The sequence below is a fragment of the Alligator mississippiensis genome, chromosome 5 (genome assembly GCF_030867095.1).
Source record: "Alligator mississippiensis isolate rAllMis1 chromosome 5, rAllMis1, whole genome shotgun sequence".
Lineage (NCBI taxonomy): Eukaryota > Metazoa > Chordata > Crocodylia > Alligatoridae > Alligator > Alligator mississippiensis.
Window position 1 is genome coordinate 39,765,170 of NC_081828.1, and position 25,935 is coordinate 39,791,104.

The window sequence follows — 25,935 nt, forward strand, 5'->3', positions numbered from 1 at the left end:
ACACCTGTGGAAAGAACCAAGGCATCCTGGCTTCCAGCTGTGCTCTGCCTGAGTCCAGAGCCAGGAGAGAAGCTGGCATCCTAGCTCTGATCCTCCCTACCCTAATCCATTATATCCAAAAGTTGAGAGAGAACCTTTGACCCAACAAAACTCCATTCTGCCTCCCAGAATCTTTGGGAGAGAACCCAGGTGTCTGTGCTGTTATGATTTGGACTTTGGCTGAAATCCAGCTGTGGGATCCTCACAGAAGCAGTGTGCCCCACTCCAGAAGCAGCTGCATTTTCCATCCAGGCTCTGCCTAACACCACCCCTGCGCAAACCCATAAGGAGCAGTTGAAATGACTGTCTTGAAATCCCTTTTTATTCTGATATTGGATGCATTTGCCCTTGTCACGATCAGGGGACAGACAGAAACAGTGTGACATGAGCCCAGTTGTGTGTGCAACATCCATAAATAAAAGCTGAGTGGGAGCAGGGAGCTGCCTGGGGGGAGTTTGCTGTGGGGAGAATACAGGACAGGAGACAGGGTGTGGGGAAGAGACAACAGCTTCACGTACCAACTTCCCTTGCTTCAGTGGGGACAGGCTGAAGCCTGTGCCTGAGATCTGCAAGTGAACAAACTGTTGCTCCACCCAAGGTGGCTGCATCTGAAGGCTTTCTCCCCAGAAGTAGTTGCCTGGCCTCAGGACTGCATCCTTGATGGGTGGGGGGGAGGGGGAGGTCGAGTAATGTTACCCAAGCCCTGAAGAAGCTGGGAGCTCCCAGCAACATCCTTGAGTAATCTAGACCCCACTGCTATTTCCAGCCATGCACAGTTCTGGAGAAGCTCGGGCCCTCCCCTGCAGCCAGTGATTGAGAGCCACAGCCCAGGATCTAGAACTACCAGCCTCAATATCTGCAGTCTAAACGGGGCTCTAACTAGACTGATGGGAGGGCAGCTAGCAGGCCAGGCCAGCCTTGCTGCCACCCATATCTTATTATCTGGTCTGGAACATGGGTCAGACAGGTCCACAGCAGTACCTATAATATTGCTTCTGGCCCCTGGTTTTGCTAGCCCATAGGCTGCTTCCTCAGAACCTGCTCCAGCCGGCTCATTGAGACCCAGCTGGTACTAGGGTGCTCTAGAGCAGAGGGCTAGGCTGGAGCATACAGGACCTGTGTTGAATGGCTTAGCATGCAATGCTCTGGCCAGGGGACCCCCTCCTTCTCCCATAGAGTTTCTAGAGAACCCCCAGAACCTCTAGACAGGGTGGGGGGCCCAACCTCCAGGCCACGGCCCAGATCCGGAAATTTGGTGCAGGAGAGTGGTGGTACCATTCCCCTATTGCCAAATATCCAGACCCATGGGGAGCCCCAGGCCCTGCATGCTGGATCTGGCACCCGATCCCAGCACGCAGCAATGGAGCCCTGGCACCCAATCCCAGCGCACAGGGGGCAAGAGGACCTGGGGCCAGTGTTGGTCCTTCAGGACCCAATTCTGGTGCATGGGGGGGTGGGTAGAGCCAGGCCTCCAGGACCCAATCCCAGCATGCAAGTGGGCCAGAAAGGTTGGTGCCATCACCCCAGGACCCAATCCTGGCACATAGGGGATGTGCAGGGCCAAAAGGTTACGCAACTGTGTTCTAGAACAAGAAGGCTCACACAATCTCTGGACACCCCACAACCCAGAAACAAGGTCCATTCCAGAGCACCCCAGACTTCCAACACTGACACATTAGCAACATTCTTTGCATCCCTAAGCTCTAGTTCAGACCCAAATCCAGACAGACCCTTAATCATGGCCCATTCAAAAACAACCCAGAGCCTTACTGGGGCTTAAACCTCACAGCTGAGACTCACTCCCAAGCACTCAGGAGCAGGCCCAACTCTAGACCAACCTAGAACATCTCAACCCTGTTCTAGCCTCATCCTGAACCATATCGCTTGAGGCAGCATTCGGCAACCATCAGATCTGCGTTCTGGAGAGCCGGACCCTTCCCTTCACTCTCCATCCTGGCCTGCTTCAAGCTCCCCCAGCTGGGCACTGTATTTGAAGCCAGTCTAGAGTTGTCCTGTGAAGCTCTAGAACAGTGCTCTAGAGCAACCTGCACCTCTGTTTGTGGAGGGGGCTCCATGTTAAAATGTTCCCCACAGTACAGCATCAAACCACTGCCCAGACATCTCCAGAGCCCTTCCATTCTCCAGCACATTCTAGAGCAGCTTAGAACCTCCCTCCCAAGCCAACACAGGTCCCAATCTAGAATGTCTGAAGCTGCCTGGATCCTGCAGCCTCTTTGAATAATGCAGAACACAACCCCCCTGCATGCAACCAGGTTTGTGGCCCTCCAAGCACCTTTGGCAGGGAAGGCCCCAGAGCAGCAGGGTTCTAGATCAGGGGTGCTCAACCCCCGGCCTGTGGGCCAGATCCAGCTCATCAGGACTGTGATGCTCTTGACAGGTCCAAAATGTGGCAGTGGGGGAGTGGCTCCCCTTCCCCGCACTGTCAACCTATGAAGCCACAGGGAGCCTGTGGGTTGGATAGCATTGCTTGTGTGTGCAAAATTAGTGGCATAGATCCCCCTGGGCTGGGTGGGGGTAGTACAGGGCCCAAAATTTCTAGTACATGGGCCTGATCCTGGCACATGAGACCCAATGTGGGCATACAGAGGCTGGCCAAAGCCATGTGGGGCCTGATCCTGGCATGTGGAGCCCCATCCAGCCCAGGGGTCAGTCCCACCCCACTTCTCTGGCCCATAGGCTGGAAAGGTTGAGCATCCTTGGTATAGACTGCAACAAAGCCTGGCAAGCCTGGGATGGGGGCATCACAGGGGAAAGCCAAAAGCAGGAGGATGGGATGGGATGGGGCCTAGAACCATTCCAATGCGGGGCACTGGCCGCCTGTTGTGGAGTGGCCCCCCAGGGTCAAGAACAATCTAGAAGGTTTCTAGTTCCGTTCCTCAATGATGGAGCTGCCAGGGCTGCTGAGGTCACTGGGGCTGCTGGGCAGGGTGGGAGTGCTGGCATTGGAGGAGGTGCTGGCCTCACTGGACGGCTTTTTGGGCTGCTTGCGCCAGTCAGGGACAGAGGCCATAGTGGCAGGTGGCTTGATGTTCTGGCGGTCCTTCTCCGCCTCCTCATCCTCATCGTAGCGCTCGTCATCCTCTTCTGTCTCACTGTGGTGGGGGCTGGAGTGGCGGGAGATGGAGGGAGATGGGGGCACTGAGGCTGGGCGGGGGTAGCGGAAGCCCTGGGCCTGGGAAGAGCAGAGAAAGAGAGAGGGAGGCATCAGTTAGGGCTGGAACAAAGAAGTGGCTGGCCCTGGGGTGGGGGACATGGTAGGGGTTGCTTATACAGGGACCCCTCACTTGACACCGAGATACAGCCAGCTCTGGAGTAGGGCATGTTAGGGGCTAGTTATATAGGAACTCCTTGCCCAGCATTGAGATGCAGTTGGCTGGGGGGGGGGGGGGATGAGGAGTGCTGGGGACCCAACCCTGCTCCAAGAGGGTCTTTCTGGGGCACTTACCGCTGTGGGCTCGTGAGGTTCATAAGTGAAGTTGTCCGGGAAGGCCTTGGCCAGTGCCATACGGCGGGCATACATGTAGTACTGTGAGGGGGGGGCAGGGGGAAGGGGGAAGGAAGAGAGAGATGCCACATGAAGAGGGTTAAGGGGCTCCATGCCTGGGTTCCCCCTCCCCCACAGCAGCTCCCTCAATCCCTGAAGATCACCCTGTGCCTACAGGGCCTTTCAACAAGCCCTGGGACTGGTTAACCTCTCACTGGACAATGCATCCCATTGGGGCTGAAAGGGATATATTTCCCAGTGGAGAAGGAGGCTGGTCCAAACACCCTGGAGAGAGGAGAAGGGAGTCAGGTAAGTAATGGGGTCACTCCTGGAACGGTGTGGACAAGGCTGGGGTGTTGAGGTCTCATGCAAATTGGGGGGCGAGGGGGAGGTTAATTTGGAGGGAACAGTTCCAGCCCTACTCCCATAACCTGCCCTAATTAAATCCCCCAGCTTGGCCTCTCCCTTGCCCAGCTCCCAGCCTGCTGCCTCCCAGTACTTCAACTTCTCACCCCACTGCCCCCCCCACCTGGTTTAGATTCATCCCCTCCAGAACTCACCTGACCCAGCTCCTCCCACTAGTCATCCCCTTCACCACCCCCAAACCCTAGCCCACCCTGCCCTCCTGGTACAGACCCGGCCCAGGTACTTCCAGTCGAGCAGGTCGGAGAGGCGCTCGGTGCGGTTGCGTTGGATGATGCGCTGGCGTCGGCTCTGCTGGCAGAAGCTGTACAGGAAGGAGGTCAGCTGGGTGCATGAGTCATCCAGCGAGCGGAACCGCCGGTCCAGGATATAGATCCCTGTGGGAGGTGCAGTGTCACAGCCTGGCCTGGGGAACCAAGTGTCTGCCTGCCCCCACTTCCCCACCAGAGCCCAGCCAAGGGACCCCAGGCACTCAGCCCAGCCCAGGCAGCTGCACCCGTCAGGTGAAGAACCAAAGCATGAATCAACTGTCAGTTCTCTCACCAGCCCACCCTTTCCCTGACCAGCCTGTGAAAGGACCCCAGGCATCCTGTCTTCCAGCCTCCCCAGTGTCCAGGCCAAGGAGAGAATTCAGAGGCACCCCAGTCCTCAGCATCCAGACAGACCCAAGTGTCCTGGCTCCCAGCTCCCCCCTGTTCTGACCGAACAGACCCCAACCCCCTCCCAGAGCCAGGATAGAACCCAGGTGTCCTGGCTCCCTGCCCCTTCCTGATTCTAACCCACCAGAGCCTGCTCCCCTCCCAGAGTTGGGAAAGGACCCAGGTGTCTGCCCCCCCCCTTCTCACCATATGCAGAGGGGTCTGCAATGTGCTCTTCCATGAAGCAGCCAAATCCTGAGAGGTTGGTGGAGATACTGGGGATCCCCATGACAGTACACTCAGCTGTGGGGAGGAGAAAAGGGGGCAGGTGAATCCTAGAGCCATGGGGCAAGCAGGGCCCTCCAGAGGTTACATCTAGCCCAACTCCCGTGCTTGAGGCAAGATAAGCCCCATCCAAATCCTGGTCCAATCTATTCCTAATACTATACTACCTCACACCCCTGTCGCACAGCTACAAGGCCACTGCCCAAGGATGCCAAGAGCCCTTGAATCTGCCCCAGGATGCAGGGGGATGAGGGCTGGCAATGCCTATTCACTGCCAGGCTGTTACACACACTGGAGAGACCCAAAAAGAAGGGCCCTACACCTGCTACAGAGGAAGGCAACCCCCACCGCCCAAGTCCATACTGATCTGAACGTGGGGTAAAATGACTTCCTGACTTCAAATGTAGCATCAGTCTGACTCCGAGCAGGGGGGCAGGACCCTCTAGCTCAGAGCCTCTGGCTTGAAGTCCCAGCAGGAGAATTGGCACAGCCCAGTCTCAATCCCCAGCCTGAGCTGCAGTCAATACCCAATGCCTCAGAGAGGCTTAAAAACACCCTGACACCTATAGCAACAGGAGGAGGTATAATTCCTTCCTGGCCTCACATAGCTAACAGCAAAGTCAAGAAGCATGGGGGAACACGGGCACCTGCACTCTGCTCTGCACACTGGGGACACCAGTGGGCTGAGCTGTGGTACGGTGGTACTGAGCTGTGATACACATTAGGACCCCCCTACTCTGTGTCATCCTTCCCCCCTCCACAAAATTAATCCCAGATCTTTTCCTCTTCTGCTGTAACTAGGCAGGCTGTGGTTCCTCACTTCATTCTCCTGGCTGCTCCAATAGTCACCTGCTCTGAGCTGCTGCAGAGATCCTGAGACTCTGGTGGGGGGAGGGCGTATCTGGCCCCCAAACTCCCCTCCTACCATGCCACAGCTCAGCCCACTAATGTGTGGCCCATGGAAACATGCTTGCTGTGGGACAGGGGCTGGACATGCAAGGACCCCTCACCTGCCATGGAAATGCAGGCCCTTCTGGACTGAATCAAAGAAGCAGTGAACAGGGGAATGGAAACCCAGGAGTCTGGTGTTCCCAGCCCACACTACCTCCCAGAGCTGGGAAAGAATGCAGGTGCCCAGGCCCCCCTTGCTCCCAACTCACCAGCCCCCACTGCCTCCTAGAGCTGGGATAGAACCCAGGTGTCCTGCTTCACAGCCCCCCCCCCCAACCACTCCAGAATCCACTCCCCTCCAAGAACCAGGAGAGAATCCAGGTGTCCGGACTCTCAGCTCTCCCTATTCTAGCCCACCAGACCCCACTCCTCTCCCACAGCTGGGATAGAACCCAGGAGTCCTGGCTACCAGCCTCCCCTGCTCTACCCCACCTGATCCTCCCATATTCCCCATACAAGGCATCCAGGGAACCCCTACCTGGTGTGTATCCCCAGGGCTCATAGTAGGAGGGGAAGACACCTAAGTGACACCCACGGACAAACTCTTCATAGTCCACAGGTAGCAGAGGACTGGTGGAGGAGAGGAACTCAGGGTGGAAGATGACCTGGGGCACAGAGGGGTGGGGGGTTACCTCAAAACACCACAGGACCCTCTCCCCCCACAACAGGCTTCCCTCACCCCCTGAGGCCTCTCCCCTCCCCTGCCTGCTCACCTTGACACGGTCGGCACTGCTGTTGAAGAGCCCAATGCGCCGGATCGTGTTCAGGATGGGGTCCGTGGAGTCGTCCAGCATATTGTGAGTGCATATGGGGGGGAAGGAGTGACGCTGCAAGGAGGGGATGGACAGACAGGGGTCAGCCCTCAAGAGGTCCACCTTGAAAGGACTGAACCCAGGCATCCTGGCTCCAACCCACCAGCCCTCACTCCCCTCCCAGAGCTGGGAGAGAACCCAGGTTCTAGCCCTCCCACCCTTCCCTCCACCAGGCCCCACTCTCCTCACAGACCTGGGGGTAGAAGCCAGGTGTCCTGGCTCCCAGCCCCGAGCCTGCTCTAACCAACAGTTCCCACTTTGCTTCCAGAAATAAGATGAACCCAGGCAACTTGGCTCCCAGCACCCCCTGCTCCAGCCCACCAGACCTCACCCCCACCCCAGAGCTAGAATAAAACCCAGGAGTCCTGGCTCCCTGCATCCCCTGTTCCAACCCACCAGCTCCCACCCCTCTCAGACCAGGGACAGACTCCAGACATCCTAACTCCCACTACCCCATACTCTAACAACCAGCCCCTCCCCTCCCCTCCTGGGACTGAGAAAGAACCCAGGCATCTGCGTACCTGTGTGGCAAAAATGGCCCTTTTCATCATAGTGAAATCCTCCTTGTCCAGCATCTTGTTCATGTCTGGGAGGTTCCCTCTGTGGGCAGGAGGGATTTTTTTATTTTTTGGGGGGGGAGGGGGAGGCATGGAAAGGAGGCAGTATGGGGGCAAGGACAGAGCCTCAGTCTGGATCCCCTCACCTCCCCCCCAGGGACCCTACAGTGCCTGCCCTGTCCAACCTGAGCCCCCAAACCCTTCCCCTCTCCCCCACAATCCCTGCCTCTTCATTAGATCCCCCATTAAGCCCCTTCCCTGCTAGAGAGGACAGCAACAGGCTGGCACCGTCCCCCTCTGCACACCACTGCTCTAAACTGGGGGAGCACTTACACTAAGAGAGACTCATAGAGCTTCTTCCCAAATTTCTCCTTCACAGAATTTGCTGTGTCCCTGCAGAAAGAGAAGGAGAAGCAGAAAGAAGAAGAAAGAAGAGAGAGAAGGTGGTCACTGCGGGGAAGAGACAGGTGCCTGGGGTCCATCCTAGCTCCATCAGGGGAATGGGCTATACCCCACTGCACCTGGGGAGGGTGGGAGTCCAGACCTCTGGGTTCTTCCTTTGACTTTGGAAATGGCACAAAGTCCAGCAAACCACTAAACTGGGAAAGGGCAGGAGCATGGAAGCCTGCGTTCAACCCCTGGCTGTAGGAGAGTTCTGAAGTCTAATGAATCAAAGACAGAGGAGGATGGGTGCCCAGGTGCCTGGATTCTACCCCTGGATGTGGGAGGGTTGTGAAGTCCAGGGAGTCAGAACTGGGGAAGTGTGGGAACCTGGACACCTGGGTTCCACCCCTGCCTCTGGGTGACCTGGTGGCAACCTATCAGTACATAAGGGGTGTGCATCAGGAACTGGGAGAACATCTGTTCACCAGGGCACCCCAAGAGAAGACAAGATCCAATGGTCACAAACTCCTGGAAGACTACTTTAGGCTGGATATAAGGAAAAACTTCTTTACTGAGTCCCCAGGGCCTGGAATAGACTCCCTCCAAAGGTGGTGCAAGCACCTACTCTGGACACTTTCAAGAAACACTTGGACGCCTACCTCGCTGGGATCATTCGACCCCAGCTGACTTCCTGCCCCTTGGGCAGGGGGCTGGACCCAATCTTGCGAGGTCCCTTCCAGCCTTAATGTCTATGAAATCTATGAAATAAGGTTGTGGGGTCTAGGGATTTAAAGCCAAGGGAAGGATGGGAGCCCGAACACCTGAGTCCTGGGAAGGTATGGGCTGGGCTGGGTGAAGGTAGTGGAATGCTCACCAGAGCTGCTTGCGCACAGCCTGCCCCTTGAGGGTCTCCACATTGAAATTGTTGGTCCGCGCTGGCATGATAAAGAAGGCTACCACTGTGCTCTCGCTGCCATTCACCTGTGCTGAGCACCAGAGCAGTGGTCAGGAGGGACAAAGCTTCTACAACAGTGCAGTGGGGGGCACACCCCAGCAAGAGAAAGGGGGGGCTCCTAACAGCTGAGCCCCCCCCATTCTCCCCCAAAGGACCTGACACCCTACACCACCTTTAGCAGACCCCAAAGCAATGCCAGGGAAGAGTCCCCTACTTCCAGTCCAAACACCCCAGTAAGACCCCCCAGAACACAGACCTCTGGCAACACAAGGGATCCCCTCCCCCTAAACCAGCCTGACTTAAGGGGACACCCTGCCCCTGCTCACAGTCTGCCCCTACCCCAGACTCACCCGCAGCAGGTAGTTGAGGCGGGCCAAGGCCTCCAGGAAGATGTCGGCTCCCTTGTTGGAGAACTCATAGCGCCCAGCAATGAAGAAGAAGAGGGTTTTATCAAGGTTGAAGTCCAAGTGTCTACAAGGGGGGGGGGGGGGGAAAGGGGGCATGAGGAACTTGTTATAGACAGCTGGCCAGCATGCTCCCCCCAGATGTGGCTGCATCAGCGCTGAGCAAGGCATCTCTATATAGTAACTGCCCCACCCAGAGGCAGCTGCCTCTCTCTCCCCACATCTCCCAGTGATCCCAGTGGCAGGTGACTGGGCATGGGACTCAGTCTGCACCCCATGATTTCTCTAGGTACTCCACCCTGGGTTAAGAGAGCTGGTGTCTTTCCATTACCAACCCATAGGGGCGCCAGAGGGGGGACTCCAGCACAAAAGAAGGGGGGTGGGCCCTGGTGGGTATGAGCCAGGATGCCTGGGTTCTCTCCCAGCTCTAAGGGGAGTTGGGCTGGGGTTTGGAGTAGTGGGGGGCTGGGAACTAGGACAGCTGGCTTCCACTGTGTTTGAGAGTGGGTTCCGAGGGGGTGGGGGATGGGAATGGGAATCTATGACTCACCCATAGAAATGCCCCCGGACAAACTCCTGGATGCGGGCTTTGCTCTGGGCGTGCAAGTTCTGGAACTCATGCATGGCTGAGAATTTCTTCACGTTTAAGCCATTGGGGGTCACCAGGTCTGGGGAAGTGGGGGGAGAGGACAAGGCAGAAGCGAGGTGAAGGTCAGGATCACTTCGCATGGATAGGATCTGCCCATCCTTTCCCTTCCTGTTCCATGTCATGTTCCTGTTCATTATTGTTCCTATTCATTATTCATATATATTCCATGTCCATGCCTGTTCGTTCCTGTTCATTACTGAGGCCAATATGAACATGGGCCAAAAGTGTGGGGATGCGGTCAGGAAGGCCAACCATACCTTGTCATGCATCCACAGATGCATCTCAAGCAGGTCCAAGGAAGTGATCCTCCCCCTCTATGCGACACTGGTTAGGCCACAATTGGAGTACTGCATCCAGTTCTGGGAGCCGCATTTCAGGAGGGATGTGGACAACACGGAGAGGGTCCAGAGGAAGGCCACCCACATGATCAGGGGTCAGCAGGGCAGGCCCTACGAGGAGAGGCTAAGGGACCTGAACCTGTTCAGCCTCCACAAAAGAAGGCTGAGGGGGGATCTAGTGGCTGTTTACAAACTAGTCAGGGGGGGACCGGCAGGCACTGGGGAAGTCCCTGTTCCCCCGAGCACTCCCAGGAGTGACAAGAAATAACGGTCACAAGCTAGCAGAAGGTAGATTCAGACTAGATATCAGGAGGCACTACTTCAATGTCAGGGCAGCTAGGATCTGGAACCAACTTCCAAGAGAAGCGGTGCTGGCTCCTATCCTGGGGGTCTTTAAAAGGAGGCTGGATGAACACCTGGCCGGGGTCATTTGACCCCAGTACTCTTTCCTGTCAGACTTGATGATCTGCTCAGGTCCCTTCCAGCCCTACCAGCTATGAAACTATGTCCCCAGGTAGATCATCTCTTTAAACTAGGTTTGCCAGGGGATGAAGACCAAAGCCCTGAGGTAAGTGGGGAAGCAGGAGACCTGGAGGAAGAGCAAGCAGGAAGGGGCAATAGGGAAGGTGCTCTCATACATCCTGAGAAATCAGGGTGATCAACTAGTTACCTCAGATGCCTGTACAGGAATGCATGGAGCCTGGGAAACAAGGAGGAAGAATTGGAAGTCCTTGCACAGCCACAGCATTATGACATCATTGGAATAACAGAGACTCGGCGGGATAGCTCGCATGACTGCAGCATGGTCATGGATGGGTATAAACTGTTCAGGAAGGACAGGCAGGGGAGAAAAGGAGGAGGAGTTGCACTTTATGTAAAATAGCCATATGATTGCTCAGAGCTCCAGCATGAAGCTGGAGACAGGCCTATCTGAAGTCTCTGGGTTAGGGTCAGAGGAGAGAGCAACAAGGGTGATGTTGTGGTGGGTGTCTGCTATAGACCACCAGACCAGGAAGAAGTGGTGGATGAGGCTTTCTTCAAACAACTAGCAGTAGTTTTCCTTAATTTTCAAGAAGGGAAGGAAGGAGGATCCAAGTAATTATAGGGCAGTTAGTCCCTCTATCCTTAGAAAAGTCTTCGAAAAAATTATTAAGGATCATATTTGCGTGAGTCCAGTGGGAAAAATAATGCAGCAGGGCAACCAGCATGGATTCGTAGCAGGTAGATCATGCCTGACTAATCTGGTTTCTTTTTTATGACCAGGTCACAAAACGCTTAGACACAGCAGTAGAGGTGGATGTCGTTTTCTTAGATTTTAGGAAGGCCTTCGATACCATATCTCATCCCATTCTCATAAATAAATAAAGATGCTGTGACTTAGATGATTACAGAGTCCGGTGGGTGGCAAATTGACTTGGGGGGGGTCACACCCACAGGGTAGTGTTGGACAGATCAGTATTAACCTGGAAGGATAAGGACAGTGGGGTCCGGCAGGGCTTGGTTCTTGGACCTGTGCTCTTCAACGTCTTCATCAGTGACTTGGATGTGGGCATGTAGTGTACTCTGTCCAAGTTTGTGGATGATACTAAATTGTGGGGTGAAGTGAATACACCGGAGGGCAGGGAATGATTGCAATCAGACCTGGACAGATTGGAGAAGTAGGCAGAACACAATAGGATGCAGTTCAACAAGGACAAATGCAGAGTGCTACACCTAGGGCGTAAAAATATCCAGCACACCTGGACTGAAGCGAAAAGGGATCTTGGAGTCATAGTGGGCTCCAAGATGAACATGAGTTGTCAGTGTGATGAAATCATCAGCAAAGCTAACCGTACTTTATCATACATCAAATAGGACCAAGGAGGTGATACTTCCCGTCTATGCAGCATTGGTCAGACTGCTGTTGGAGTACTGGGTGCAGTTCTGGGCGCCGTACTTTAAGAAGGATGTGGATAACCTTGAGAAGGTCCAGAGGAGAGCCACTTGTATGGTTAAGGGTATTCAGACCAAGCCCTATGAGGAGAGACTAAGGGACCTGGATCTCTTCAGCCTCCACAAGAGAAGGCTGAGAGGTGATCTTGTGGCTGCCTACAAATTCATTAGGGGGGTGCAGCAAGGAACTGGAGATGCTCTGTTTACCAGGGTGCCTCTTGGGGTAACAAGGAACAATGGTCACAAACTGACAGACAGCAGATTTAGGCTGGACATGAGGAAGAATATCCTCACAGTAAGGGTGGACAGAATTTGGAATGGGCTTCCAAGGGAGGTGGTACTCTCCCCTACCTTGGGGGGTCTTTAAGAGAAGTCTGGATAGGCATCTGCCTGGGGTCATCTGACCCCAGCACTCTTTCCTGCCCAGGGCAGGGGGTCAGACTCGATGATCTGTTGAAGTCCCTTCTGACCCAAGCATCTATGAAACTAAGTTTCCAGATCACAGGTTCTGTTTCTCATGGGAGACTACAATGACGCTGATATCTGCTGGGAGGGGAATACAGTAGTGTGCAGGCAATCTAAGAAGTTTTTGGATAGTATTGGAGACAACTTCCTGGTGCAAGTGCTGGAGCAGCTAACTAGGGGCCATGCTCTTCTTGACCTGCTGTTCACAGACAGGGAAGAATTGGTGGGGAATGTAGTAGTGGATAGCAACTTGGGCAGCAGTGACCACGAGATGATTGTGTTCAGAATCCTGAGGAAAGGAAGGGTAGAGAACAGCAGAGTAAGGACCCTAGACTTCAGAAAAGCAGACTTCGACTTGCTCAGGGAACTGATGGGCAGGATCCCCTAGGAAGCCAGTCTAAAGGGAAAAGGAGTCCAGAACAGCTGGCTGTCCGTTAAAGAAACCTTACTGAGAGTGCAGGAACAAACCATCCTGAGTTGCAGGAAGACTAGCAAGTAAAGCAGAAGACCAACTTGGCTTAGCAGGGAACTGTTCAGTAAACTAAATCACAAAAACAAAGCTTTTAAGATGTGAAAACTTAGACAAAAGACTAGGAAAGAATATAAGAGCATTGCTCAAGCATGCCTGGATAAAGTCAGGAAGGCCAAAGCGCAATTGGAGTTGCAGCTAGCAAAGGACACGAAGGGTAACAAGAAGGGTTTCTACAAGTATGTCATAGCAAGAGGAAGATCAGAAGTATGGGTCATTTACTGAATGGGGGAGGCAACCTAGTAACAGAGGATGCAGAAAAGGCTCAATGCCTTTAAAACCTGTCTTTAAAAGGCAAGATCCACTCCCAGACCATTGCACTAGGCAGCACAGTTTGGGGAGAAGGTGAGCAGCCCTCAGTGATGAAAGAACAGGTTAGGGACTACCTAGTAAAGCTGTATGTGTACAAGTCCATGGGGCCGGATGGGATGCACCTGAGGGTACTGAGGGAGTTTGGCTGATGTGATTGCAGAGCCCCTGGCCATCATCTTTGAAAACTCATGGCAACCAGGAGAGGTCCCGGATGACTGGAAAAGAGCAAACATACTGCCCATAGTTAAAAAAGGGAAGGAGGAGGATCCAGGGAACTACACCTCAGTCCCTGGAAAAATCATGGAGCAGGTCCTCAAGGAATCAATTTCTAAACACTTGGAGGAGAAAAAGGTGATTAGGAACAGTCAGCATGGATTCACCAAGGGCAAATCATGTCTGACCAACCTGACTGCCTTCTATCATGAGGTGACTGGTTCTATGGATGTGGGGAGACCAATGTGGTATACCTTGATTTTAGCAAGGCTTTTGATACGATCTCCCACAACATTCTCACAGGCAAGCTAAGGAAGTATGGACTCGATGAATGGAGTGCAAGGTGGATGGAAAACTGGCTGGAACATCAGGCTCAGAGAGTAGTAATCAATGGCTCAGTATCTAGTCGGCAGCTGGTATCAAGTGGAGTGCCCCAGAGGTTGGTCCTGGGGCCGGTTTTGTTCAATGTCTTTATCTATGACCTGGAAGATGGCATAGAGTGCATCCTCAGCAAGTCTGCATGTGACACCAAGCTGAGAGAGTAGTAGATATGCTGGAGGGTAGGGCTAGGATTCAGAGTGACTTAGAGAAACTGGGGGATTGGGCCATAAGAAATCTCATGAGGTTTCACAAGGACAAGTGTGAAGTCCTGCTCTTAGGACGGAACAGTCCCATGCACCAATACAGGCTGGGGGCTGACTGACTGGACAGCAGCTCTGCAGAAAAGGACGTGATGGTTACGATGGACAATAAGTTGAATATGAGACAGCAGTGTGACCTTGTTGCTAAGAAGGCTAACGGCTTACTGGGCTGCATTGGTGGGTTTTTCGCCAGTAGGTCAAGGGAAGTGATTATTCATCTTTATTCAGCACTGGTGAGCCACATCTGGAGCACTGTGTTCAGTTTTGGGCCCCCCACTACAGAAAGGATGTGGACAAATTGGAGAGAGTTTAGTGGAGGGCAACAAAAATGGTGAGGGGGCTGGGGGACATGACTTATGAGGAAAAACTGAGGGAACTAGTCTTATTTAGTCTAGAAAAGAGAAAACTGAGAGGGGATTTAATAGCAGCCCTCAACTACCTGAAGGGGGGTTCAAAAGAGGATGGAGCTGGACTGTTCTCAGCAGTGGCAGATAACAAAACAAGAAGCAACTGTCTCAAGTTGCAGCAAAGGAAGTTTAGGTTAGCTATTAGGAAGAATTTTCTCACTAGGAGAGTAGTAAAACACTGGAACAGGTTACCCAGAGAGGTGGTGGATGCTCAATCCTTGGAGGTTTTCAAAACCTGAGTAGACATAGCTTTGGCTGGGATGATCTAGTTGGGGATGGTCCTGCCTTGAGCAGGGGGTTGGACTAGATGAACTCCTGAGGTCCCTTCCAACCCTAACTTTCTATGATTCTATGAGGCTGCTTAGTAACCCTTGGTCCCACCCCAGAAGTGTCTGCATCTCAATTCTGCCTGAGTGGGTCCCTGTATAAACAGCCCCTTAATGTGCTTTACTCCAGAGGTTGCTGCATCCCAGCACTGAGGAAGTGGTTCCAGCAAACAGACTCGCCCCAGTCCCAGTGCCCTGCAAACCTGGTTTCCTCTTGAGCAGGTGCTCAGCTTCCACAGCTGTGATCTGGGACACGGTGGTGAAGACATGGGTACAGTGGATGGCAGCACGCTCCATACAATAGCGGTGGTAAATCTGCCGGTCGCCAGCCTCTTTGTCCACGTTAAACTGAGCAGAGAGGGCAGGGAAAAAAAGAACCAAGCAGGTAGGTTATTAGGATCCAAGAGAGATGTCAGGATGCCTGGGTTCTATCCCAACTCTGGGAGGGAAGTGGTGAGTTAGAGCAGGGGGGCTGAGAGCCAGGACACCTGGGTTCTATCCCAGCTGTGGGAAGACAATGGGGTTTGGTGAGTTATGAGCAGGGGGGCCTGGCAGCCAGGACGCCTGGGTTCCAAGCTACCATCCCAGCCAGAGCAAGGCTAGACAGTACATGATTTAGCTACCTGAAAAGCCACAGCCCTCCCTGCAAGTGCTCTGGACTCTTGCCCATCTGCTGCTAGTGATGCCTTAGTTCAGTGATTCCCAACCTTTTTTTCCGCACCCCGCTGCTGGGAGCAAAGTTCAGCAGTGGTGGCATGGGGTCAGGGGAGTTCCCAGCACGCAGCGAGGCTCGTCTTTTCTGTGAGGGGCCGCCAGCATCGCCCCCGCGACACTCATTTGGGCCGTGATCTGGGGTTGGGAACCACTGTCCTAGTCCTTACCCATCAGCCTCTGGGACCCCTTGTGCCCAGACTCCCCTAGCCCCTTCCCATCACCCCTGAAGCTCCTGCCAAGCACCCCCAGCCCCTCCCCAATCCTGGTGCTTACAGTCTGCAGGTTGTTGTAAAAGTCCACGCTGCCAGCACAGAGGTAGCGGCCCAGCAGGGTGGCGTGGGTGGTGAAGATGGTGGCCACAGGCAGCTTGCGGATGCGGCACAGGAAGAGCCCGACTCCAGACAGCCACTCGTGGAAATGCCCGATGATAAATGGCTTCTCCTCACACTGAGCCGTGAACTGCAGGGTGGGGGGAAGGGGGGAGGGGAAGAAAGCAGTCAGGAGACCTGGGTTTCATCCCCGCTTTGGGTGGGGAGTGGGACCTAGTAGGGCAGAGCAAAAGGGCCTGGAAACCAGGATGCTGAGGTTCTCTCCCTGTTCTGGGGGAAGGGAGCGTGGTCTAGTGGGCGAGTGTGTCCAACAGCCTGATGCCTGGGTTCCATTTCTGGCAGCCCAGGAGACCAGCAGCTCAGCCTACTGTCTAAGGGCTTAGTGGTAAACTCAGGACAGTGGGGCAATCTTCCAAAGATCCTTCCTAGAAAACTGAAGTTAGGGGGAAGGGCAGAAAAGGGGGGACACTTCCAGCCTCCTGACTGCTGCTTGTTACCCACCCACTTACACGCCAGACCCCAGCCTGTGTTACATCCCTGCCTACTCTTTAAGGCTGCTCCCCACACCTCTGACAGCACAGAGACCTGATATCTGCAGGGGGCGGGGAGCAAAGGAGAATGGCACCCCCTCTTTGATTACTGGTCCAGACAAAGTTTAAAACCAACTGCCTGGCAGTAGCGGCAGCCTTTCTAGTCAAATAGTGCTGAGGAAGTCAACTGACTTCATGGCTTGTTATAATCTACCTGATCTCTTCCACAGGTGTTAACAACCCTCTCTCCTTTTTAATGGTCTTTCATGGTTCTCCTAATCAAGCTAGGCTTTCTTCTGCAATTCTGCTGTCCACTCCTGGTAACATAGCTCCTACATCACAGCCCAGCAGACTGTTTTTAACTCTAGCTAGAAACAGTCAGTAGCGTTAACCCAACTGAAGTTTAGCTCAGGTGGCAGAAACAGGTGAAGCCTTGGAGGTCCGATCAAGACGCTCAAGAAGGCTAGACTTTTTTCGTGCATCTGAAAGAGATGTACATTCAATTCTAGTAGCTACGGGACTAATGAAATGGCACCTTTTGAATATTTTGGTCTAGCTTGTTGGGCTTTTTTAATACATTATATATGATATAGCTAATGAATGCTCTATTCAGTCTATTGAGGTTTAAATTTTTTTTGGATTCTATCTTAAACACAATACCACAGCCCTAGGTCCCCCTAGCATACTAGTATAGCTTCTTGGTTCTTTTTAACTGGAGCAAAAGATGTGTTGTGTTATATATGAGGATGCCCTACAATATCTGTACTCCTGTTTTCAAAATCCTGGCTCAGCCCATACCTGACACCCCCACTTTCCCAACTTCTCAGGCAGAACTGAGCCTCCAGCTACAATGAAGTTCCTCTTCTTACTGCCCCCCTCCTCTGGCAGTCACAGCCCCAGGCAATAAGAAAGCCCTGCCCAGCAGAATGCCCACATGGGGAGGGGAACTAAAAGACCCTCCCCTTGAGGTACACAACTGGCCTGTGCCACAATGCAACTTCCCCCTTGGCATGGGTGACGGCATCTGGCCCTGATGAGGACTCCTCCCCCCATGGACTCTGTCCCCCCTTCACTCACTGTGTGGGGTGCCCCCTCTGCAGAGTGGCCCCATCTCTTCAGATTCCTCACCCCCTTCCTGAAAGGTCCCCTGGCTGAGGTGCTACATCCATAGCCCCTCATCCTGTGGGTCACTCATCCTATGGGGTCCCAGCTCCCCCCTCCCCAGGTCCCCACCTCTCTGCCCTGTGGGGCATCCTCACTCCCCACAGTTCATGTGCTCCCACTCCCCCCCGTACCTCCCCCAGGAACCAGGCGGTGAGGAAGCCGAAGAGGACAGCGTCGTTGGCCTCACGGTCGTACCAGGGCACCCCGATGGTGCAGCTGTCCCATAGCTCTGTCTTCCAGCGGTCCAGGCTCCAGGCCGTAGCTGTGATGTCCAGAAGCACCACGTAGGGGCCCCCCTCAATGAGCCAGCGCCCGAAGTACACCTGGGACAGGGCAGGCAGAGCACCCCTGAGCAGGGAACCCCCAAACAAGGCCCCATCCTCCATAGGGAACTCCCACCCCCCAGCCCCAGCTCACACCCCAGGGAGTAGGGAGAAAACAGGGGGTGGGGGGAGGTTGCTCTCAATGTTATGGAGCATTATACATCTACCCTAATCAAAATGGGATCAGAGGAGAAGAAAGTTGAGGCACTGTGGGTTAGGATACGTGGAGGTCAGGGGGAAAAGGACTTGGTGGTGGGGGTCTGCTACAGACCACCACATCAAGAGGAAGAGCTAGACTTGGAATTCTTGAGGCAACGTACAGTCTAGGGATGTGGTTGTCACGGGGGACCTAAACTACCCTGACATCTGCGGGAGGAGCAGTCAGCCAAATCCAACCGTTCACGTAGGTGCTTAACTCGTGTACAGGATCTTCACCTAATGCAGGAGGTATACAGTCCCACTAGGGGGAATGCCCTACTGGACTTGGTGTTGGCTACAGGGGATGACCTGGTAGGGGAGCTGCAGACTCGTGGTCACCTTGGGGACACAGTCCACCATTCAACAGAATTCACCGTACAGCGCAGAGTGGGTAAGATAAGAAGTAGGGGGGAAGTGCTTGACTTTAGGAAGGCTAACTTCAGTGTGCTCAGGAGTTTAGTCAATGATGCACTGCAGGATAGGAGTACTGGAGAGATGGGAGTCCAGGAAGGGTGGTTGTTCCTAAAGGAAGCGATCCTTCGGGCGCAATGGGAGATGATTCCATTGCGAGGGAAAGGGGGGAAAGGGGCCAAAAAACCTCCGTGGCTAAACAGAAAAATCCAGGGAAGCTTAAGGGGACAAAAGAGGCATACAGGCAGTGGAAGCAGGAGAAAGCTACCAAGGAGGAGTATACCTACTTGGCCCGCACTCGCAGGGAGGCAGATAGAAAGGCCGACACAACTATGGGGCTGAGGCTGGCAACAGAAATTAAAGAAAACAAAAAGTCTCTTTTTAGGTATGTAGGGAGTAAAAGGAAGGCACAGGGCAGCATAGAACCCCTACTGAACAAGCAGGAGCAATTAGTGACCGGGGGGGGGGGGGGAGAGACACACACAAGGCTAAGCTCTTCAATGACTTTTTTTCCTCAGTGTTCCTGAACAAGGGTCATGACAAGTCTTCTAATGGCTTCTTAGATGGGCATCAGAGGGACAACATCCCACCAACTGTTGATGCTGACTTAATGCAGAGTCACTTGGATGGACTGGATGGGTTTAAGTCAGCAGGCCCGGATAAGATGCATCCGAGGGTGTTGAAGGAACTGGCCAGTGTCCTAGCAGAACCACTGGCAGGACTGTTTGAGCAATTGTGGTGCTTGGGTCAGGTCTTGGAGGACTGGAAAAGGGCCAATGTGGTCCCTATTTTCAAGAAGGGTAGGAAGGACGATTCAAGTAATTATAGGCCAGTTAGTCTCACCTCTGTCGTCGGAGAAGTCTTTGAAAAAATTAAGGATCATATTTCTGTGAGTCTAACGGGAAAAATAATGCAGCAGAGCAACCAGCATGGATTCGTAGCAGGTAGATTGTGCCCGACTAATCTGGTTTCTTTTTATGACCAGGTGACAAAACGCTTAGACACAGGAGTAGAGGTGGATGTCATTTACTTGGATTTTAGGAAGGCCTTCAATACAATATCTCATCCCATTCTCATAAATAAATTAAGAGGCTGTGACTGTGACCTAGATGATTACACAGTCCAGTAGGTGGCAAATTGCCTTGGGGGGTCGCACGCAGAGAGTGGTGGTAGACAGGTCGGTATTGACCTGGAAGGATGTGGGCAGTGGGGTCCTGCAGGGCTTGGTCCTTGGACCTGTGCTCTTCAATGTCTTCATTAGTGACTTGGATGTGGCTGTGAAGTGTATTCTGTCAGACGAATACTAATTTGCAGACGATACTAATTTGTGGTGCGAAGTGAACACACCAGAGGTTAGGGAACGAGTGCAGGCAGACCTGGAAGGTTGGAAAAGTGGGCAGAACACAATAGGATGCAGTTCAACAAGAACAAATGCAGAGTGCTGCACCTAGGGCGTAAAAATATCCAGCACACCTACTGGCTAGGAAATGACAGAAGCAGAAAGGGATCTCGGAGTCATAGTAGACTCCAAGATGAACATGAGTCATCAGTGTGACAAAATCACCAGCAAAGCTAACTGCACTTTATCATACATCAGCAGATGCATGACAAATAGAACCAAAGAGGTGATAACTTCCCTTCTATGCAGCATTGGTCAGACCTCTGTTGGAGTGCCATGTCCAGTTTTGGGCACCATACTTTAAGAAGGATGTGGATAACCTCGAAAGAGTCCACAGGAGAGCCACTCGTATGGTATGAGGAGAGACTAAGGGACCTGGATCTCTTCAGCCTCCACAAGAGAAGGTTGAGAGGTGATCTTGTGGCTGCCTACAAATTCATTAGGGGGGTGCAGCAAGGAACTGGAGATGCTCTGTTCACCAGGGCGCCTCTTGGGGTAACAAGGAACAATGGTCACACACTAACAGAGAGCAGATTTAGGCTAGACATCAGGAAAAACTTCTTCATGGTAAGGGTGGCCATTATTTGGAATGGGCTTCCAAGGGAGGTGGTATTCTCCCCTACCTTCGGGGTCTTTAAGAGAAGGCTGGATAGGCATCTGGCTGGGGTCACCTGACCCTAGCACTCTTTCCTGCCCAGGGCAGGGGGTTGGACTCGGTGATCTGTTGAGGTCCCTTCTGACCCTAGCATCTATGAATCCACATACAAACTGGGGCACCCCCTCCCCTATACTGGAACCCCTCCAGCAGGAACTTGAACCTTCAGAGTGTGCCAAGGCCCCTTTCCACACCACAGCCCCCCTAAGCCATGAAGGAAGCCCTAGGGGTGTCCCCCCACTTCATATACCCACCTCCCAGCAGGGACCTGCCTGTGAGCCCTCTTCCCTCATCTCCCCCAACAACTGCTGCTCCCCTACTTGGCCCAAGAGCAAAGCATGCTGGGAATAACTCCTGACAGGAGGGGCTTTGGCCCTCACACTCCTGGGAGGGGCTCTGGTGCCTCCCCACAGGAATCCCCCCTTTGGGGAAATGGAGGGGCAGATATGAGGGGGAGCCAACTGGGGTGCACAGATGATGAGGGGGAGACACCTCCTCCCCAACCAGCATGCAGAGCCCCCCTCACCAAAATGTCCCATCTTACCTCCATGTAGGACCCCGGCCCCCCCCCTGGGGCTGCCCCCAACTGCCCCTCCCAGCCTTCCCCCCCCCGGTGCTGGAACCCGTCTCCCACCCCCCCAATTCCTGAGACCTGACCCCCCACACTAAGATTCAACCCCAGCCCAGTTCCCTCTTGCCCCTCCCACCCCAACTAGACCCCAGCTGCCCCTTCCCCCCCATGCCATATCTGCCCCTTCCCCCCTATCCCCAGGGATATTTCAGGTCAGCTATTTTGGGTGACAGAGAAAAACATCAGGTGAAAGAAGGCAGGGGGGAGGGGGCCCGTGACCTTTCTTGGGGGGGGCAGGGGAGGGGGAGAGAAACCTGAGCCCCCAGGGCTAAAAATAGCCCTCCTCATGCAGCCTGGCTGGGGTGGCGGTGAGGCAGGGCAAGGGCTTGGGCCTGTGGGCCCTGGAGTTGGCTACTGCAGTGGAGGGGAAGTGGGCAGACCCCAACACTGAAGGAAGTGGCAGCACCCGTGTCATAGCAAGAGGGGGGTGAGTGGGGCGACTGCCCCAGGCACTGAAGCAAAGGGGTGTGAACAGGTGCTGCCCAGCCGGGGTGGGACGTAGGATAGAGCCACAAACAGCTCATTTGGGGGGCGTGGGGACATGGGGAGGACAGCTCCCACCAGTGCATGCACTCCTGGGCAGATGTGGTGGGGGCATGTGCCCCCAGATCTGTGTGTGGGGTGAGGGCAGGCTGCTGCTATAGGCTTTGCCCTGGGCACCAAACCTCGTTGGTATGGCACTGGGCAGCACCCCCCGCCCATATTTAATTTTGGTTAGCCTAAGCCAGGATGCCTGAGTTCTCTCACCCTAGCTCTGGGAGGGGAGTGGGGGCTGGTGTGCCAGAGCAAAAAGGGGGCTAGGAGCCAAGACTCCTGGGTTCTCTCTTAGCTGTGGGATGAGTGGGGGCCAGAAACCAGCACATCTGGGTCTTATCCCAGCTCTAAGGGTGTGGGGGCTGGTGGGTCATAGCTGGGTGTCTGGGACTCCTGGGTTCTACTCCCTGGTTGGGGAGAGAGCAGAGAAATTGCTGGGGTCTAGAATAGGTAACCCCAATATGGGAACCCTAATAACCTCTCAGACCAGAAGGGGCAGCAGGGTAACCCAAGCCCCTCCTGCCTCATAGATCACAGGATAGACTCTCAACCAAAAGGCTATTCCAACACCATGTCTTGTAGGTCCCGGATACCTGGGTCCTCTCCCCACCTACATAGGATCCCACCTTTCATTCTGTATTGGCCCTGGATACTGGGTCCTCTCCCCACAGGCTGCCAGGCGGGGTGAAAGGGCAAGGAAAGGACCAGCACCTGGGGCCCTTCCCTCCCCATACTGCCCCCAACTGCACCTCACCAGCTGTGGCCTCCCAGATGCCTGGGTCCCCTCCCTGGCTCAGGGTGGTACCTTGCAGCCCTTGGAGTTCATGGATTCGATGGTGCGCCGCATGGCTGGGTTGGGCGGGTCAAGGAGCTCCACCTGGGTGCGGACGTTCTGCTCCATGTAGGGCCCGATGAGGAAGTAGTTCTCGCCCCACTCATCTGACGTGATCTTGGCCTTTGTCTGGATCACCGTGTAGATGCCACCCACTGCCCCCCGAAGCACGGGGAGGTTAGTCATGCCCCTGCTGCCTGGGGGTGGGGGAAAGAGGGCACCCTCCCTCCCAGCTCACTTCACATAGACCCCAGTACACTGGGGCTGCCCCAATGCATTGTGAGACTCCTCAGGGGCTATCCCACAATGTACTGCACATGCCAAGCAGGCTAGTTTAAAGGGAAGCAGTGCATTGTGGGTTTGTTGGCATACATATCCCACAGTGCAATGAGCTGGCATGTATTGTGGGATTCCATACATGTGCATCCCATAATGCATTTCACTCTTGCTCCCAGAAAGCAGTGGCCTAGTGAGACAATACACTGTGGGCCTTCTGGCACATGTATCCCACAATGCACTGCACTTTTGCTCCCAGCAAGGCTGGGGCCTTGTGGGACATAATGCATTGTGGGTCTCTCAGCATATGTATCCCATGATGCACCACAGTCTTGCTCCCAGTGATCAATGACCTAATGGAACACAATGCATTGTTGGCTTCCTGGCATATATATCCCACAGTGCACGGCACTTTAGTTCCCAGCAGACAGCAGCCTAGAGGGACACAGTGCTTTATGAGTCTCCTGGTATATATATTCTATATACTCCTATATACTGTGCTCTTTCTCCCCACAAGCAGTGGCCTAGTGGGACGCAATGCACTGTGGGACTCCCAACAGTCAATCAACTCCTCATCTAGTGAGCAACTGTCCCACCCTCAGGGCTCTTCTGCCCCCAGACCCACCTTCCCCACCCTCCCTCCCCCATCTCCCTCCAACCAGCTGGCAGAACCCAAGCCAAGAGTGCCCACCACCCAACCTCCCACCATGCACAGGTGGAGGTTGACACAGGCAGCATACACCCTACCCCAATCCAGCTCCAGGGAGGGAGCAAGAGCTTGCTCAGGCGGAGGCTGAGAGCTTCCATTTATTCCTCTTTAATGACAGGACAAAGCCCAGTCACTAAAAACACTTTGGGACAGAAGCCAAGAACGTTTAAGCACCGAAAGGAGCTCATGAAGGAAGCATACAGCCCCAGGGGAACTGCTGTGAGTTTTTCTCCAGGGATGAGATGCAGCTGCCTCTGGGGTGGGGCACTGCAGGGGGCCTATTTATCCAGGAACCCCTCAGCCAGGTTGAGATGCAGCTGCTTCTGGGATGGGGTGTATTGGGGGTCAGATTATATGATGATCCCTCGCCCAGTGCAGAGATGTGGCTGCCACTGGGGTGGAGCATGCTGGGGGATAGTTATACAGGGCCAACTCATCCACCACTGAGATGGAGCTGTAAGAAGCAAGGGGGATTTGCAAGAGGCCAGACCATTCTGGCACTTCCTTACCCTAAACCTCTAGAGAGAGAACCTAGGCAGTAAGGGAGCCCATTACAGCCTCTAAGCTGGAAAGGGCAGGGCACCAGAGCTCTAGCCTCAGGGGGCCAGGGCAGGATGCCAGCTTAATGAAGCTGCTTAACAATGAAGATCTCATATAATGAGGCAGAAGGGAAAGCTTCTTATAGCCCAAGGGAGCAGGCTGGGCACTTACGAGGTGGGGCAGGCTGCACCCAGCTACTTTTCCTGCTACAGGTTCTGTTCTGGCTGGGGAGGCAGGGGTGGGAGATCAGCCCTCCAACACCCCTGTCCTCCCCATCCAGCTAGTTATACCCCCTCTCTACCATGATGCATTGTGGGAAGGAGACGAACACATCCCATAAGGCACTAGTCTCTTGCTAGGGTGGGTAATGGTCTAACTGAACACAGTGCACTATGGCATTCCCAGGGCTAGTATTCCATAATGCACTGTGCTCTTGTTTAGAGAAGTGAAGCGCATTGTGGGAATCCTAGTGCACAGACCCGATAATGCACTATGCTCTCACTCCCAGCAGGCCATGGCCTAGCATGATACAATGCATCATGGGGCAACTGGCACATGTATCCTATAGTGCCCTGTGCTCTTGGACCTAAAGAGTGCTAGTGGCTTGCAGTGCATTTTGGGATAGGGTCAGGAGGCCAACACCCATTTTCCTCTTCTAAGTGACTTGTCAAGGGCATCGGGGAGCCCACAGTAGAGATTGTCAGGTGCCCACAGTCTCCATCACCTCAAGGAGAGATCCACATGGACCAGCCAGGAGTCAGGGCAGAGCTGGGGAGAGGACCCAGGAGTCCTAGCTCTCAGCCCTCTCCCTCCCCTCCCCAAAAGCACCTCACTCTAACCCACCAGCCCTCCCCTCCCCAAGGGGTTAACCCAGGCATTTGGGCTGACCTTTGTTGGCCACCTCCCAGGCCACTTCGAAGAGGACCACGTTCTCCAAGTCAACCTCATCCTCCCAGTCCTCCAGCCCAGTAAGAGAGGTGACGGAGAGGCTGCGAGCCAAGGGCATGGTGCTGGTGAGGGGCCGTGCCTTGGGATGGAGTGTGTGGAGGCCTCTGGGCCCAGGCACCAGGCTGGAGAGAGACAGACAGACCTGAGAAGTGCAACGGGTCTGGGGGGGGGTGCACCTTGCTGCCACCTGCCTGGGATCCCCCTTCCCCAACCCCACCTGGGTGCCTCCAGGCTGCAAGGGGGCAGAGATGGGTCAGGAGGTAGATGCCAACAGTGCTGAGTGGGGGAGCTCCCCCTTTACAGGTTGCATTCACCTCCTTTACAAGTGGAGGACATCCAGCTGAGCTATGGTGGTAACTGGGGCAGGAGGCAGAGACCCATGGTGGGTGGGGGGGGGGGGCAGAGATGGGGGTAGGGGGACCCCTGGCTAGGGTGGGGGGAAGTCCTGGCAGGGAAAAGGAAGAGGACACAATGTGGGGAGGGCTAGTAGAGGGAAGCAGTGACCCCTAAAACAGATTAGGGGCCAGTGGGGGCAGGGGGGTTGGAGGACCCCTGGCTAGGGGGTCTTGGCCTGACTAGGGAAACAGTGACCCCTAGGATGCGGTGGGGGGCAGAGATTAGGCAGGGGGACAGTGTTAGAGGAGTCCTGGGCTGGGGGGAGGCGACTCTTAACACAGTGTCAGGGCTAGTGGACCCCCCTAGCTGGGGGTGGCAGAAGCGGGGGGGACACCGCAGGAAGCGATCGCAGCCTGGCTGGGAGGCACTGATCTCCAGGGCGCGGGGGACCCAGGTGGAATGCCCCGCCCTGCCCCCTCTCACCTTAGCGGCGCCTCCTATCCCGCCGCGCGTCTGGCCGGACTGAGCACCGCCTCCCCACCCCCGCTCAGCTGGGCTGAGCCCCGCCCTGCCGCTGAGGGGTGGGGCTTTCCACCACCCCGCCCCGCCCCCAGGTCCCGATTGGAGCGCTCCGCCGGGCC

The 25,935-nt window shown here is 54.6% G+C and overlaps 1 protein-coding gene across 2 annotated transcripts; it reads right to left on the reverse strand.

Annotated features, from left to right (window-relative positions):
- Positions 1-343: 343 nt before the first annotated feature.
- GYS1 (glycogen synthase 1) lies at positions 344-25,868 on the reverse strand. 2 transcript variants are annotated; one of them, XM_014597146.3, is made up of 17 exons: positions 25,778-25,868; positions 24,899-25,080; positions 22,459-22,640; positions 17,634-17,825; positions 15,753-15,938; positions 14,969-15,113; positions 9,504-9,621; positions 8,900-9,020; positions 8,469-8,575; positions 7,544-7,603; positions 7,175-7,253; positions 6,555-6,668; positions 6,320-6,446; positions 4,813-4,908; positions 4,181-4,344; positions 3,506-3,586; positions 344-3,232 (listed from the first exon to the last, which is right to left on the reverse strand). In XM_014597146.3, the coding sequence occupies exons 2-17, from the start codon at positions 25,014-25,016 to the stop codon at positions 2,924-2,926; spliced, it is 2,199 nt and encodes a 732-aa protein (XP_014452632.1). In that variant the 5' UTR covers positions 25,017-25,080; positions 25,778-25,868; the 3' UTR covers positions 344-2,923. The 2 variants fall into 2 exon arrangements, with proteins under 2 accessions (XP_014452632.1, XP_059584158.1); XM_059728175.1 differs by lacking the exons at positions 22,459-22,640; positions 25,778-25,868.
- Positions 25,869-25,935: the final 67 nt, after the last annotated feature.

Bases quoted from the DNA above. Each gene is read 5' to 3' on its own strand.
- GYS1 (XM_014597146.3), bottom strand. From the start codon at position 25,016: ATGCCCTTGGCTCGCAGCCTCTCCGTCACCTCTCTTACTGGGCTGGAG. The intron at 15,114-15,752 runs GTAAGCACCAGG...CTCTCTGCTCAG, and splicing joins TTTACAACAACCTGCAGACT to TTTAACGTGGACAAAGAGGC. The intron at 3,233-3,505 runs GTAAGTGCCCCA...TGCTCTTCCCAG, and splicing joins AACCTCACGAGCCCACAGCG to GCCCAGGGCTTCCGCTACCC.